The sequence below is a fragment of the Musca domestica genome, unplaced genomic scaffold, assembly GCF_030504385.1.
Source record: "Musca domestica strain aabys unplaced genomic scaffold, Musca_domestica.polishedcontigs.V.1.1 1, whole genome shotgun sequence".
In the NCBI taxonomy this organism is placed as follows: Eukaryota; Metazoa; Arthropoda; class Insecta; order Diptera; family Muscidae; genus Musca; species Musca domestica.
Window position 1 is genome coordinate 48,752,208 of NW_026712114.1, and position 18,002 is coordinate 48,770,209.

The following is an 18,002-nucleotide window of genomic DNA, read 5'->3' on the forward strand; positions in this document are numbered from 1 at the left end:
TAGAATCGGATGTTAATTTCGCTTTTTGTGAGCTTCGTGGATTTTCAAAATTTTGAGCCTTTGTGGGGGGGAGGTACCAGAATGAGTGGACCGATATATCCCATCTTCACAACGGAACTTTTGTTAGTGGAAATAATGGGATGTGTGAAATATAAAGAGAGCCTGATTTCAGGTTTTATAAATGTTTTGGTTATTCAAAACTTTGACCCCTTGTGGGGGAGATACCGATATATTCCATCTTAACGCCAGATTTTGGATTTGGGAAAATATTGGAATGTGTGAAATTTTAAGACAGTCGGATTCTTACATCACATTATAATTATTCAAAATGTTTACCCTTTGTGGTGGAGGTACTTGATGGAGTGGATAAAGAATATCCATTTTTGTACTAGACCTAGAACTGACGAAAATATTAGGATTTGCCAAGATGGAGCAAACCCGGATTACTGCTTCTCCTTCTGCGCAGAAAAAAAAATATTTTTTTTTGAAAATTTTGACCCTGTATGGGGGAGTTACCAGAAATAGTGAACCGATATTGTCCATTTTAACACCAGAACGTGGGTTAATATAAATATTGGGATGTGTGAAATTTGAAGACAATCGGGCTCAAACATACAATTTTATAAGAGTTGTAATTATTCACAATTTCGACCATTTGTGGGGGAGGTACTTGATGGAGTGGACCGATATTTTCCATTTTCACACTTAACCTAGCACGGATGCAAATATTAGGATATGCAAAGTTGGAACAAAATCAGATTATCCTTTCTCTTTCTGTGCACAAAATATTTTTTTTGAAAATTTCGACCTTTTGTGGGGGAGGTACCAGAGGGAGTGGACCGATATATTATATCTTAACACCAGAGCTTGGGTTAATATAAATATTGGGATGTGTGAAATTTGAAGACAATCGGACTCTTACATCACATTTTATGAGAGTTCCAATTATTCAAAATTTTGACCATTTGTGGGGGAGGTACTTGATGGAGTGGACCGATATTGTCCATTTTCACACTTGACCTAGCACTGACGCAAATATTAAGATTTGCAAAGTTGGAGCAAAATCGGATTATCGTTTCTCTTTCTGTGCAAAAAATAATTTTGTTTGAAAATTTCGACCTTTTGTGGGGGAGGTACCAGAAGGAGTTGACCGATACATTCTGTTTTTGCACCAGACCTTGGGCAAATAAAATTATTGAGATGTGTGGAATTTGAAGACTATCGGACTTTTACATCACATTTTATAAGAGCTTTAATTATTCCAAATTTTGACCCTTTGTGGGGGAGGTACCTGATGGAGTAGACCGATATTGTCCATTTTCGCACATGACCTAGCACTGATGAAAATATGAGGATTCGCAAAGTTCGACCAAAATTGGATTATCCTTTCTCTTTCTGTGCAATAAATTATTTTCTTTGAAAATTTTGACATTTTGTGTGGGAGGTACCAGAAGGAGTGGGCCGATATTGCTCATCGCCGAACTCGATCTAAGTTTGACAAAAATATTACGATATACCAAGTTTGAATCAAATCGGATACTCCCTTCGAGAGTTATCGTGCGCACCAGCCAGACAGACAGACGGACGGATGGACGGACGGACGGACATCGGTAGATCGACTCCAAATGTTCTGAAACGGATTTGGTCCAAAGAGACCTAGGGTTTAAAACCATTATTTCGACTAGGCACGTTTTAACCGTATCAAATGATATATACCCTCTGTAGCCATATGGCTGAGGGTATAAAAAGTTGTTAAGGCAATTTTCTTAAGGAAAATACTGTACTTTTCATCAAGAAAAGTTTTGAAAGAGCATATTTGTTTAAGAATAGTTTCTAAATGGGCACTATTCTTCCGAATAATATCTTTAATAAAAGTTTTCAAGTCGGTATTCTTCTAAGAAAAATTGAAAGGAGTAATTTCTCTAAAAAAAGTTAGGATATTTAAAGTCATTCTTCGGGATAAGATTTATAAGTGATACTTTTGAAGAGGGAACTACAGGGTGAGATGACAAAACTGCAACCAACTTCAGACTGCTGTCACTTTTAAGCCACTCGTTAGACAGCTGTTAAAATTATTCCAGTGACTGCTCATTATATTGTTTACAAGCGTACAACAGCATTTTGATGAGAATTTTCCAGAAAAAAAGTTATTCGTTATGGAATTAAAGCGTGATAGTGTGATTTCTTTATATTTGGCTGTGAAAAAATCTTTTGTGTCTCGTACCATCGCTCGTTACCGTGATACCGGTAGCGTAGCCCGACTTCAAGGAAATGGACGGAAGAAAACAGCAACATCAGCAGAAATGGTTCGAAAAGTAAAGAAGCGACTCGTGAACTGAACATTTCGCAATATTCCATTCGGCAAATATTGAAAAATGAGCTATTGAAATTCCAAAAAGTGCAAGAACTTACACCGCAACAGAAAGAAAATAGACTCAAAAGAGCTAAAGAGTTGATTCGCTTGGCCGAAAGTGGTGAACTGCCGAATTTGGTTTTCTCTGATGAGAAAACATTCTTTGTCCACAATTTGTAAACAAATAAAATGAACGTGTTTACTTGCCAAAGAGGTCAGCTGAAAACTGAACAACTCAAACGCCGGCCATGGTGATGGTGTGGACCGCCATAACAGCCGATGGTAGGTATTCGCTCGCCTTGGTCACGCAAACATTTTGGCCGCAGACCTTGGACATTCCAACCGGACTCAGCACCATTGCACTCAACACGCGCCAACCAAGAATAGCTACAAAATGAGGTCCCTCGCTTCATTTCCAGCGCACAATGGCCACCAAAATCTCTGGATACCAATCCGTTGGACTATTGTGTCTGGAGTATTTTGGAAAGCAAGGTTGGCCCTAAAAAATACCAAAGTGTCGATCACCTCAAGAAAACACTACCCCAGGAATGGGCCAAATACCGCAGAGCAACATTCGGCAGCGTGTCTCAGTTTCATTGGCCATAATTCGTGCCAAAGGTGATCAATTTGAACAAATCTCAACTTAATCTAAAATTTGATGCTATTTCCGACATTTTTTGCTTTCATTCAATAACATTTATGAAAAATGTAAATGTTATGCCGTTTGACTTTGTTGCAGTTTTTTTTTCATCTCTCCCTGTATTTCTTTCTCACTTCATATAAAAAAATATGGCAATAGCTTTTCTAAAAAAAAATTTCCAGAAAAATTTGTAAAAAATTCGCAATGATTTTTCATGTCTTACAGAAACCTTTAATTTTCCGTATTTCTTCCCTCTTATTATCTAACTGCCCACTGAACGTCGACAAGGATAACAATGTTAATGTGTTGCTATTACAAAGGACATTGTATTCTACTTCAAGTATTTAATGAGAAAATGCGTAAACCGTGTCAAAAATCGAAAAATTACATTGCATCCTCTTCGTGTTGATGAAGAATTCATCATTGTCAGTATTTGTCACCCTACTACTCGGCATTGTTCTCTTGACATTGTCTTCCAAGAGATTTTGTTGTTGTTTTTCTTACTTGCTTAGTAATTCTTGTCACGGCTCTGTTTTTGTCTTCTATTTTGATATTGTGTTTTGTTCTTACAAAAGAAAAAAAATGAAAAAAAAAATAGAAGGATTTCAGTCCTTCGAATACTTGTAAACCGAAATGGAAACCTTGGCCGAATTTGCCTGAGGGTGTTTAGCAATGGATGGATGGCGAGTGAATAAATGAAAGTTGTTGACTGGAATTTTCTTGTCACCTTGGTGGTGTCTGTGCAAATGTATTCGATTATTGTACTTTGTTTTCCAATGCCTGAGGAAATAGTTTTGGTTCAAAGGAAAACTTAAAAAAAGAATAAACTAAAATAATAGCAATGTTAACTACATTTTTATACCCTACACCACAAAGTGGTCAGAGTATTACGTCTTTGTGCATTTGTTTGTAACATGCAAAAGGAAACGAGATAGACCCATAGTTCCTTTTGATGATCTGCATAGAATCACTTTCTGAGTTGATTTATGCATGTCAGTCCATCTGTCCGTCCGTCCGTCCGTCCGTCTGTCCATGTATTCTTGTGAACAAAATGCAGGTCGCATTTATTATCCGATTGAGATGAAATTTTGCAAACAACATTTGTTTGGCCCAAGGACGAACCCTATTGAAATTGGAGATAATCAATAAAAATTTAGATACAGCTCCCATATATATCTTCGTCCGATTTGCCTTTTATTGTGTACCAAACGTGTAATATCAGCCCGAATAGTATGGAATTTTGCACATACAACCAAATTAGGCCTGAAAATAAGTATGCCAAATTTTATCGAAATCGGTTCAGATATAGCTATAGCTCCCATGTATATTGTTCATACGATTTGTTATTTTTGTCCTCCGCAGCCGTAATATGCAGTCTTTAACAACAATATTTAGGGAAATATATCAAATGCAGCTCAGAAATACCTTTGCTAAATTTTATCGAGATCGGTTTAGATTTGGATATAGCTCCCATATATAACTTCGTCCGATTTACCATTAATTGTGCACAAAACGTCTAATATTTGTCCAAATGAGATGGAATTTTTCACATACGACCGAATTTAGTCTAGAAGGTAGTATGCCAAATTTGGTGAAGATCGGTTCAGATATAGTTATAGCTCCCATATATATTGTTCATCCGATTTATTGTATTTGTTACCCACAGCCGTAATATGCCCTCCGTAACAACGATATTCAGGGAAATATATCAAATACAGCTCAGAAATATCTTTGCCAAATTTTATCGAGATCGGTTCAGATTTGGATATAGCTCCCATATATCTCTTTATCCGATTTCAAATTAATTTCGCACCAAATGGGCAATACAAGTCCGAATTTAAAAGATACAAATGCTTCGGCATATTTAGTCCTTTGAATTTTAAATTATAATTATAATCATAGCGTGTATGATTGAATTCTCCCATAAAAACTTTTAATTATTAAGTGGAGTTCAACTAAATTAGCAGAGTGGTGTAGGGTATCATAAAATCGGCCCCGCCCGACTTTAGGACTTTCTTTACTGGTTAACGTTAGAAGATGTATCTCTGTTTTGTAAAGTATTTTGGAGGAAACTTTAGTTGTGGAGCATTCTGAAGAAAAAAATATTTACGTAATTTTCAAAAGACTCCTTTTATATAAATCTTCTAAAATTTGAAGCACGATCACATTTTCCTTTCACCAAAACATTTTCTCAAATGAATCCAACATATTTGAAAAGCTATAAAACATATTCCACTACCATTAAACTATTTTTAGAAAGTTCACATACATTTCTTCAGCTTTATGGAATTTGTTCCTCCAAAGATCTCACCAAGAAAGTGTGAAGAATTCTAAACATGACAACCAGCCAGCCACCAACCAAACAATGCACCAAACTTTCATTTACCCAAAAACAAAACAAAAAGCAAGTTCTTTCATCGGAAAGCATAGGATAGGATTATGTGGTCGGAACCAAACAACCGCACTGCTACTGCCGCATACAACACATCCCTCCTCCTATCCACTGGGCCGCTTCGACTTCATCACTTCAAAAGAATGTGAATGAAAACATATGTTTTAACTCTTGGGAGCACCAATGGAATGAGCCAAGTCAAGCCATCCACATTTTTGGTTGCTTCCAAAAAAGAAAAAAAAATGCTGATGGAGCTAAGTGCGAGCAACATCATCCCAGGCAGACACATTCTGCCTATGGGCGTTTATAAATGATTTAGAGATTTTTGTGTTTTATTTATAGAAGAATGAAAGAAAGAAAGCACAAAAATTACAGAAATTGATTGACTTTGGTGTACAAGGAGAACATTAATGTGAATATGGTGCGTAAGTAGAAACACATGTTCTTCGAGAAAAATACACCTTCCGTAAAATATTTCTTAAAGTGAAAGTGAAATTTTGTAAATGCTTTATTTTTGGTGAAACATTTTAATGTCACTAATATTGAATATAGAAAAGTAGAAAATAAAACTACTTTTTTTAGAAGAAGATAAATTTAAGACAGTTTTCTGTACGGAATGCTTAAAATTCCCTTAAAATAAAGTGCCACTCCATAAAGTTTTTTTTTTTTTTTTGCAAAATTAAAGAGTGGAAAACTTTTCTTAAAAAACAGAGTTGGGAACTTTGGAAAAACTTTCTTAAAGAATCGATTACTGGAGTATTCCCCAATTGACTTATCTTCATATAACTCTCTATTACAGAGAGTTTTTCAAATCGAATCTGACAGCTTTAAAATATTTCTTGATTGCTACTATTGATTGTTTTTATCCCGGCAAAAGGAATGGTTACATAGATTTTTCATTATTTTAATAAGACGACTTTGATGAAAAGCCAGCTTTTAAGTCCAAAGAGTTACATTGTTACTAATTACAGGCGCATTTAGAAGCGCACCCCAATCCGCACTAGATACCCACTTAACTTAAAAGCCTTAAGTCTATTTGTAAAGGGACAAGCTGCTAGGTGTGCCCTGCGACTCAATTAACTGGGACAATGGCGAAGTCAGTCCTTTGGACACTCCAAGTAGTCCTTTGTACACTTATTCTCAAGTATGTGGAGAACATAGGAAATCAGGCCATAGCCAGTGATTATATATCACCTAGGCAAAGCTTTGAATTACTTGATATCCATACACCTAACAAAGACGTCTGGACCCGCAACATTCCACCTTTTAATGGTATAGCCGTCTATACTCATGGGTCAAAGGTGGAAAATGGAACGGGAGCTGTAGACTTCTGTAAATGCCTAATTATCCAAATAGCCTTCAATCTAAACAACGACTGCAGAGTTTGTCAGGTAGAAATCTTTGCTGTCAGGAAGGCCATAGAGCTGCTGGCAAACAAAATCAATGAGCTGGATAGACCGGTGACTATATACGTCGACAGTCAAGTCGCCCAGAAGGCTCTAAATTCTTTTACAATCAAATCTATGGCAGTTCTGGATTGCAGAAATGCTCTGGAAAAAATTAACTCGTTTGTCAAACTCTGTTGGGTCCCTGGACACTGCAACGTAAGGGACATGACATTAAAGAGGGGGGTGGGGGGGGGGTCCCGATACTGAATACTGCAGGCTTCGTCAATACGAGGAAAAAATTGCGACGGTGGAGCACTTACTCTGCCACTGTCCAACTCTTATCGGAGTCAGAGAGAGGTTACTGGAGCAGAAATGTTCTGGAAAAGGTTAAGTCGTTTGTCAAACTTTGTTTGGTGCCTGGACACTGAAACTGCAACATATCTGGCAATGAATCGGGTGATGAATTGACCAGACGCGGATCTGAGTCAGTAGATCTAGAGATCGAGAGCTCAGTGAAGTCACCTTTATGCTACTTCTTCCAAGATTTCAACAGAACTGACTAACTGGAAGGGGGTGTAATGTCTCCAAAAGATAAGAGTCGGTGAACTCCGAAAGGATATCAAGGTCACCCATATCCATGACGAAGTAAGACTTGAAGCTTGTGGTGAGCCTAATTACAGGACACTGCAACATAAGGGACATGACATCAAAGGAAGGAGGGGGGTGGTCACGATACTGAATACTGCAGGCTTTGTCAGGACTAGGAGGAAATTGAGACGGTGGAGCACTTACTCTGTCCCCGTCCAACTCTTATCGGAGTCGGACAGAGGCTACTCGGAAAGCAAATTCCGTCCGACTTATCCTCCCTCTCCGAAACCGAGCCAGCAGTCTTTCTTCAGTTAGCCAGAAAACTAAAATGGCTAAGGCCGACACGTTGATTACACCGTGGATATGAACCTAATAACTTCTCTATTCTAATCTTCAAACTCTCGCTTCTTCACTAATCGTTTCCTTCCCTTTCATTACTTTATTCTTCCATCTTCCCTAAATTAGAATGAACACAATGGACCAATAGGTCACCGAGTGGCACCTCCCGATATTCGCTATTTTGATGATTTTAGCGACATTATTTACCGAAATTGTTTCAAACTTTGTATTTGAAGTTCGTAATGGATACTACAGCCAATGACAGAAAATGGTCTGTATGGTACCACGTCTTCGTATAGCTCCCATATAACGCTACCTTCCGATATTCGGTATTTTGATGATTTTAGCGGCATTATTCACCGGAATTGTTTCATATTTGGTATTTGAAGATAGTATTGAATACTACAGCCTATGACAGAAAATTGTCTGTGCGGGGCCACGTCTTCGTATAACCCCCATATAACGCTACCTCCCGATATTCGGTATTTTGATGATTTTAGCGACATTATTCACCGGAATTGTTTCATATGTGGTATTTGAAGTTCGTAATGGATACTACAGCCTATGCCAGAAAATTATCTGTACATGTTCACGTCTTTGTATAGCCCGCCCAATGTGTCAAGTTTAAGCTACATCGGGTACTAACTTCGCTCAAAATGATTCTCCTTTTGGGACAATTGTTAACTTTTATGGGGGAGTTGCCAAAAGAAGTGGGCCGACATTGCCCTACTTTCAATTTAATTTAAGTTTGGTAATAATATTACGATGTCGGATACTCTTTTCGAAAGTTAGACAAACAGTAGAGAAGTACAACTAGTCACTAAGAATACAAAATGTAAAACTACAGTTGGGTCTATTAAAATTTGGGATTAACATTTTCGAAATACGGAAGTGTAGGATGTATATGAGGGCAATACCATAATACCAAACCTTTTAGGAATACTACAAAAATTGTTGTTAAATGTTATTTATTTATAGGATATGTCTCCTCAAACAAAGTAAAAATTTCATTTTCTTATAAATTTATCACAAGGAAATTCCTTCTTGGAAAAGTGTACTTAAATGTTTCGTGGTTTCTTCCAAGTATTAATGATGATTGTGTTTTCTTTCACCCTTATTTAGTATTTCCATTTTACTAAATCTGTGGGCGTATCGACGTCCCAATTATATTTGGTAATGCGCTTAAGAGAACAAGTTGTTTGTCATTAAGTATTAATTGCCACTAATAATAGCTTCTACTTTTAATGACGGCATTGGAAAGTATGGAAGGCGTTAACTTAAGTTAATGTCCTTAGAAAAGTCGCAGACACCAAAAAACCTTGACATGTTTTGATTACCTGTCATATTTATAATTAGTTAATCTTAAAAAAATGAAAATGTTAACATGAAATATATAGAGCCTTTATAAAACTTCCTGGAACCATTCATGAGAAAATATGTAGGTTGTAATTCCCTGAAGCAAACAGTAACATCCGTTTGGGGAGATTAAAATGAATCCGATTTAAAAACAAAATACCTCCATCCTGCCGACAAAGCAAATATTTGCATTAAAGCGTAAATCCAAAGGTAACCACCACCGCACAAAACTTGGAGAATATTCACAAAAGAATCTAAACCGCAAAAAGTTAAACAGCAAATTATTTCGCAGGAAGGAAGAAACATTACCAGGAAGGTGTGTGTGTGCGGCGAGGAGGTGAACTTCAAGTGCCACCAACCCAGTCAGCCAGCCAGCACATTTAAAATATTTAGTGGTTTATAAATAGAATAAGTATTGAGGCGTAGCCGTGTTAGAAGACCCACATAGCTCTGACATTGGAAGGGAGAGATTTAAGAAACCACAACAAAACGCTCGGCGAAAACCACCAAAACTATCAAAGAACGGTACCAATCCATGCAGGCACCTTTGCTTGTGGGTTTTGAGGGGCGTGCTCGCCTCTCTATAAATGTAAAAGGTGAAAATGCAAATTTGAATTGGAATTGTTAAGAAGCGTTCCTTCTGTATTACCGTTGTGTTGGCCCAATAAAAGCACTCAGAGAGAATATTCTATTCAATGGCAAACTAAATAGGAAAACTATGCAAATATCTCAAGTCATAAAATTTTAAATGAAAAACGGATGTGAAGCCAAGGAGGAAGTTAATTTTTGTTTTTAAATTGGGATTTGTTGGGACACAAATGTAATTCATCGCATTAAAAATGCTAGCAAACAAATTAAAAATTATCTGTTGGTTTTTACGAGAGAGTTACACCGTCAGCCAATTTTCGTTTTTTTAATATATTTGGCTTATTTTTTGATTATTTCAGCTTTTGACCTTTAATGTTGAAGGTACCAAAGGTGTGGGCTGTTAAATTCCATATTCACATAAGATCTCTGGTTGAGATAAATATGTGGATACACCATAGTTGAAAAGAATGGAAAAATGAAAATTATGACCCTTTGTGGGGAAGGTAGCAGAAGATATCTATCATTTCTACTCCAGAACTTGCTATAAGAAATTTGAGCTATATGAAATTTGAAGAAAATCGGATGCTTAGTTCGCTTTTTATGAGGAATATAATTGTTCAAAATTTTGACCCATTGGGGTAGGTGCCGGAAGGCGTGTCCCAATATCTATAATCTTCACACCAGATCGTATGCTAGTAAAAATATTTTAATTTGTGAAATTTTATGATTATCGGATACTTATTTCGCATTTTATGAGGGTGGGGGAGGCCCGATATATCCCATCTTTACATCTGATCTTGTGTTAGTTGAAATATTAAGATGTAGGCAATTTCAAGAGAATCGGATAATTATTTCACATTTTATTAAGGTTATAGTTATTCCAAATGAATGAAGAAGTGGTCCGATATATTCCACCCCACACCATATATTGTGTTGGTAGAATTATTAAGTTGTGCAAAATTTGAAGACAATCGAACTATATTTCACATTATATACGAGTTGTTACTATTCAGAAATTTGACCTATAGTAGAATTTTATGACAAAAAATGTTGTAGGATATTTTGACTTGTTACGATCCCGTTTAAAGTTTTTAACCATATTTACAAAAGTCCCAAAAAGACACCTTTTGAGGGTTAACGCATACCCTGTATTATTATCTGCAATTATGCGAAGGGGGAACTTGTCCCTTGAATTTTGTGGCACAGCGTAATGTTAAGATGAATCAAGTTTAAAAAAAATCAGCTACTCCCTTGGATAGTTATCGTGCGCACCAGACCGACAGATAGACGAACGCACAGCCCTAGATCGACTCCAAATGTCATGAAACGGATATTTTCCAAAAACACCTAGGGTATAAAACCATTATTTCGATGTGGCAAGTTTTGCGTATCAAATAATATATATATCCTCTGTAGCCATGTGGCTGAGGTACCATTATGTGAGGCCTATACGAAAACGTCGACCTGTACATACTATGTTTTGCCACCGGAGCTAGAACCCATTATAACCTATAAATTTAACAATTTGGAGACAAATTCGTGAAAAAATGTGACGAAAATCTTCAAAACACCAAACATCGGAAGGTATCGTTACATAGGGGCTATACCACAAGGTGGACCTATGTATACTATTTTTCGCCACCGGAGTTAGAACCCATTACGAACTACAAATACGAACTTTTACGAACGAATCCGTAGAATAAATGTGAAAAAAATCACCAAAATACTGAATATCCGGAGGTACCATTATGTGGGGGCTATACAAAAAACATGGACCTATACATAGAATGTTTCGCCTACGGAGCTAGAACCCATTTTGACCTACAAATACCAATTTTTAGACAAATCTGTAAAAAAATGTGACGAAACGAAACTTCAAAATAACGAATATCGGGAGGTATCGTTGCATAGGGGCTATACCAAGACGTGAACCTATGTATACTATGTTCCGCCATCCGAGTTAGAACCCATTGCGAACTACAAATACCAATTTTTAGACAAATCCGTCGAACAATGTGGCAAAAATCATCAAAATAACGATTATGGGGAGGTACCGATATATGGGGGCTATACAAAAACGTGGACCTATACATACAATGTTTCGCAACCGGAGCTAGAATCTATTATGACCTACAAATACCATTTTTTAGACAAATCCGTGAAAAAATATGGCGAAAATCATAAAAATACCGAATGTCGGGAGGTGCCGTTATATGGCGGCTATATCAAAACGTGAACCGATTTAACACCAAAACTGTTAGCCATGTAAAGATATCTCGTTAGCTTCATGTTCAGGATTTGAGAGTTAAAATTGGATCAAACCGCATGAAATTCACACACAAGACTTTTATGTTTTTATTCTGTTCCAGTTGTAATCAAAAAATCTCACACTTTATTTTTGAAATGTTTATAAATGAATTGTATTACTAATATTGCTTCTGTTCCGATAAACAAGCTAAAAATCAAGTTCTACACACATACATACGTACATATACAAATAAATAGACATCTCAATAAAATACATACCTGCCAATAGGACACTATTATTATTTTTATTGTCATGATCAACTGGAATGGACGAAACACGTTCGGCACGTAGGCAGGCCACTGTTGTGCCGGGACGACCATTTTTGCCGGAAGCTGTCAATTCCACAGTCATATCCATTGATTTCTGCAACACAGCATCCATGCGTATGAAGCCTTCGGCCAGTGTTTTATAGCCCAGAATGGTGCGTGATTTGTATTTTTTGCGTCGTTGTAGTAGTATGACCAGTCTGTGAGGATTGTCGCGTAGCGGTAAGAAGAAGAAGAAGGAAGGCAATTGATAACCATAACGTGTGCTAATATTATTGACAGGATATATATTGATTTTTTGTTTTTTTAGATTTTGATTTGGTTTTTGTTTTGTATTGCAACCCACACACACATAAGACGGTAGCGGGTGTTTTTTTTTGTGGTGGCAAACAAGCAACAATTACAACACAAGTTTACAGGAGCAGTCAACAACAACAGTTGGTTTTTTTTTTTGTTGCAGATTAACACAGAGGTGAAGATAGTTTTTGCAGAAGGAAAATAGAACAGAGAAGAATTAATAGATAATAAAAAGAGAAGAAGTAGAGCGCGAAGTACTAACTGGGATTTGATAACAGCTGTGGACTCAAGACACAATATGGATGCTTGGAATGTATTTACATACATTGACTGGATGAAATTGCAGGACAATTTTGACAAGGACTTTTAAATATAAGTGAAGTGGTTAAATGTGGGACTGGAATTCATTCGAAAGACAAACAGACTTTGATCATGCCAGTGGATGGAATTGGATAGACCTTTGGTTGATATTTTTTAAGAGTTTTCGGAATTGACAATCTTAGAAAAGCACATTTATTTACAAAAGAATACAGTAACTGAAGGGAAAGGAGTATGGTATGAGAAGTTTTTCCCGATCTCGAAAGGTCACACATATGAGAAAAACGTTTTATTAGTATATTAGGTAAAACGTTGTGATTTGTATCTCGTATATATAAATAATATCACGTACGGGGTGAGATGAAAAATATCAATCAATATCAGACTGCTCTTATTCCTAAGCCACTCGTGCGACAGCTGTTAAAAATATTCCAATGGCAGCTCATTATATTGTTTACAAGCGTATAGAATTATTTTGGAGAAAATTTTCCAGAAAAAAGGTTATTCGTCGTGGAATTCAAGCGTGATAGTGTGATTTCTTTATATTTGGCTGGAAAACCACAAGTGGCTATGGTTACAGCACTCCAGCATTTAAATGAGAATAAATCGTTTGTGTCTCTTACCATCGCTCGTAATCGAGTTACTAGTAGCGAAGCCCGACGTCAAGGAAGTGGATGGAAGAAAATAGGAACATCAGCAGAAATGGTTCGAAAAGTAAAGAAGCGATTTGATCGAAACCCACGTCGCAGTGGCCGAAAAATGGCTCGTGAGCTGAACATATGGCAATATTCCATTCGGCAAATATTGAAAAATTAGCTCGGGATAATGCCATTGAAATTCCAAAAAGTGCAAGAACTTACACCACAACAGAAAGAAAATATACTCAAAAGAGCTAAAGAGTTGTTTCGCTTGGCCGAAAGTGGTGAGCTGCCGAATTTGGTTTTCTCCGATGAGAAAACATTAGTTGTCCAGCAGTTTGTACAAAATAATCGTGTTTACTTGCCAAAGAGGTCAGCTGAAAATGTGCACCTTCGGTTGGCCACTAGAACTTAAGCGCCGGCCATGGTGATGGTGTGGGCCGCCATAACTGCCGATGGTTGCTCTCCAATCGTATTGATTGAGAATCAGAATAAATGCCGAATATTATCGCGAAAATATTATGGAGGGAGTATTAAAACCATGGGCACGCAAACATTTTTGCCGCAGACCTTGGACATTCCAACAGGACTCAGCACGTGCCACCCAAGAATGGTTACAAAATGAGGTTCCTCGCTTCATTTCCAGTGCATAATGGCCACCAAAATCTCCGGATACCAATCCGTTGGACTATTGTGTCTGGAGTATTTTGGAAAGCAATGTTGGCACTAAAAATACCAAAGTGCCGAACACCTCAAGCAAGCGCTTTGCCGGGAATTAGCCAAAATACCGTAGAGCAAAATTCGGGTATCGTGTGACGGTTTCATTGGCCATTTGAAGATCATAATTCGTGTCAAAGGTGACCAATTCAAACATAGCTAAACTTATTCTACTTCCGACATTTTTTGCTTTCATTCAATAAAATTTAAAAAAAAAAAATTAAATTATGGCGTTTGATTTTGTTGCAGTTTTTTTATCTCACCCTGCTTTTTCACCCATTTAAATTTTACACATATAAACAGTCGCCGAACTTGGTCATTCTGCAATACATGTTTAGAAAATACTCGTTATAATTTTCCAAGGCTCATACATTTAATCCAGCCTTTTATTGTGCACCAAACGTGTAATATCAGTAATAGCAAATTAGGCCTGAAAATAAGTGTGCCAAATTTGATCGAAATCGGTTCAGATATACCTATAGCTCCCATATATATTGTTCATCCGATTTGTTATTTTTGCCCTCTGCAGCCGTAACATGCACTCTGTAACAACTATATTTGGGGAAATATATCAAATACAGCTCAGAAATACTTTTGCTAAATTTCATCGAGATTGGTTCAGATTTGGATATAGCTCCCGTATATAACTTCGACCGATTTACCTTGGATTGTGCACCAAACGTCTAATATATATTCCAAATAGGTACACACGACCGAATTGAATCTAGAAGGTAGTACGCCAAATTTGGTAAAGATCGCTTCAGAAATAGCTATAGCTCCCATGTATATTGTTCATCCGATTTGTTGTATTTGTTACAGTAATATGCACTCCGTAACAACGATATTCAGGGAAATATATCAAATACAGCTTAGAAATATCTTTGCCAAATTTTATCGAGATCGGTTCAGATTTGGATATAGCTCCCATATATATCTTTATCTGATTTCAAATTAATTTTGCACCAAATGGGCAATACAAGTCCGAATTTAAAAGATACAAATGCTTCGGCATATTTGGTCCTTTGAACTTTAAATTATAATTATAATCATAGCGTGTATGATTAAATTCTCCCATAAAAACTTTTAATTGTTATGTGGAGCTCTACTAAATTAGCAAAGTGGTGTAGGGTATCATAAAGTCGGCCCCGCCCGACTTTAAGACTTCCTTTACTGGTTATAAGTACAGAAGCAATAAATAATTATTCTCGCCAACACCTAATACGTAGTATGTGAAATATTTAAAACCGTGTTTTGAAATTGTATTTTTGAATAAGTATCTGTTATTTCTGGCTTCATTTAATAAACCTTTCAACCACTGAGCTAAGTAAATTCGCTGAGTAAATTCGCATTTATCTAAATTGACTTTAGAAGCGTTTGATGTCTTCACTTCTTCAGCTTCAAAGAATCTCGTGGACAACAATTTTGGGTCTTCGTTCAAAACAAAGGTGTCATTAGTCACGAGAAGTCCTTGTCTTGTGGAACTTTGCTATTCTAAATGATCAACCTCGAATCCATAATATTTTCAAACCTCCTCTTACCAAGAAATAGTAGCAAATTAGCCATATGCTAAATTTCCCAGCATATTCCCAGTTTGTGATGATAAAATCGCAGTTAATGTTATACAATTTGCTACCATTAAACATTGTTGCCAACATTTACCCTGGCCAAAACAGAGGATAAAATGAGTTTTAATGTTTATCAATTACCAACTGGAACAATGTTTACTGCTGCTCGAAAGTTGTCGATGTAGTTGCTGCTGCTACTGCTACTGCCGCCGCCAGATGTTGTGAGTTTTAATCAAACTTTTCTTCCAACAAAAACCAAATGCAAACTACAAAACTACGTGAAGTTTAATGATGGATGGATAAATGGCTGGATGGATGTGGTTGAATGGACACTAACAGGAATAGCAGGATGTGTTGTGGTTGTAATGCTAATTAAATGTGATTATAAGCTTGGTTGAACGACGCCAACACTCGGACATTGGGGTAATGGTATCATTAGGGGAGTATGGGTTAAGGAACTAGTTTGGTGGAGGAAGGAGGGTCATCTAACTGACTCAGACTACTGAAGGATACTACTCACCTATTGCCATCACGCTTTATGAAATGAGGATATTGAAGACTAAAATTTAAATCCAGTTCAGTTTCAGACAATGGCACACTGCCACTCATTAATAGGCCGGCCGTGGGATTACCGGTTGTACCGATGCCAACATTGCCAATATTTCCGGGTGTACCAATCATGTGCGAATTACCACCGCTACCAACACCCGCTCCGCCACTGCCCATATTGGATTGGGCTGAATTAAGCATTGCCGTGGTCATCGACGCATTGCCTTGTTGCATTATCGACAGATTACCCACACCAGCTCCTCCTCCAATGCCGCCGGCATTATTGCTTGTGGTATTGGAGACACCACTAGCGCCGCCAGTATTGCTGCCACTGCCTGGGCCTCCACCACCTCCACTACCTCCAATAGCACCACTGCCACTTCCCGTTGCCGATGTATTGGTGCCAGAGGCAATTTGCATAAAACTAGCTCCACTTATTGGTATTTCATGAGAGCGCAGTGTACGCTTGGAACTTTGCATTTTCACCGCCAACGACAGCGATGTCATATCGCCCGGTAGGGGTGTTAATATTGTTAAACGGGTTATTGTCAGCGAGCATAATCTGCAAAAAGAGGAAAGTAAATATATGGCTTGAAATTAATTATGAAATTTAATTATGGATTTATTACAAATTGCAATTAAAGAAGGCTGAGAGGTGATGTATGCTTGCTAGGGGAGAGAAGGCAGTAAGAGGAAGTCAATATTAACTTGGACCTCAGGCAATCATTTGTCATGCCCATGTCGGGCATTTATGCAAATTAAATTGCATGCGATGTAATTTATACTGAAATATTTATTAGACTCAAGGAAAAACGAAAATATACTGAGAAAAATTAGACATGGTGTGTTGAGAGATTTAGGAAAACGACCTGGTGTTGGTCTATGGACGATGGAAGACATCCAAGTCTTCTATAGACAATAGAAGACCTCCAAGTCTTCCATGGACGATAGAAGACCTTCAAGTCTTCCATGGACGATAGAAGACTTCCAAGTTTTCTATGGACGAGAGAAGACCTTCAAATCTTCCAATGACGATAGAAGACCTTCAAGTCTTCCAATAGATAGAAGACCTCCAAGTCTTCTACGGACGATAGAAGACCTACAAGTCTATCCTGGATCAAGTTTCCAAGTCTTCTATGGACGATGGAAGACCTTCAGGTCTTCTATGGACAAAGTTTCCAAGTCTTCTATGGACAATTGAAGACCTTCAAGTCTTTTATGGACAATAGAAGACCTTCAAGTCTTCTATGGACGAGAGAAGACCTGCAAGTCTTCCATGAACGATAGAAGACCTGCAAGTCTTTTCTGGACCAAGTCTCCAAGTCTTCTATAGACGAGGGAAGACCTTAAAGTCTTCTATGGACCAAGTATACAAGTCTTCTATGGACACTGGAAGCCCTCCAACTCTTTTATGGACAATAGAACCCCTACAAGTCTTTTATGGACGATAGAAAACCTCCAAGTCTTCTATGGACGATATAACCCCTTCAAGTTTTCTATGGACGACTTCCACATCGAAGTTTTCTGTAGACTATAGAATACCTCCAAGTCTTCTATGGACAATAGAAGGCCTCCAAGTCCTCTATAGACTATAGGAGACCTCCAAGTCTTCTACGGATGATAGCAGACTTACGGGTCTTCCATGACAATAGAAGATTTCCAGGTCTTCTATGGCAAGTAGATTCCATCCAGGTCTTCTT

The 18,002-nt window shown here is 37.5% G+C and overlaps 1 protein-coding gene across 4 annotated transcripts in view; it reads right to left on the reverse strand.

The window, feature by feature from the left end:
- LOC101897807 (phosphofurin acidic cluster sorting protein 1) overlaps positions 1–18,002 on the reverse strand; it is a 193,572-nt gene that overhangs the window by 57,639 nt on the left and 117,931 nt on the right. For 3 of the 4 annotated variants that reach the window (XM_059123651.1, XM_059123647.1, XM_059123657.1), the window contains exons 3-4: positions 16,274–16,864; positions 12,171–12,484 (exon numbers count right to left, since the gene is read on the reverse strand). In XM_059123651.1, coding sequence (XP_058979634.1) covers positions 12,171–12,484; positions 16,274–16,864 — 905 coding nt within the window. The remainder of the gene's footprint in view (positions 1–12,170; positions 12,485–16,273; positions 16,865–18,002) is intronic. The other variant, XM_059123661.1, reaches the window with a different exon arrangement.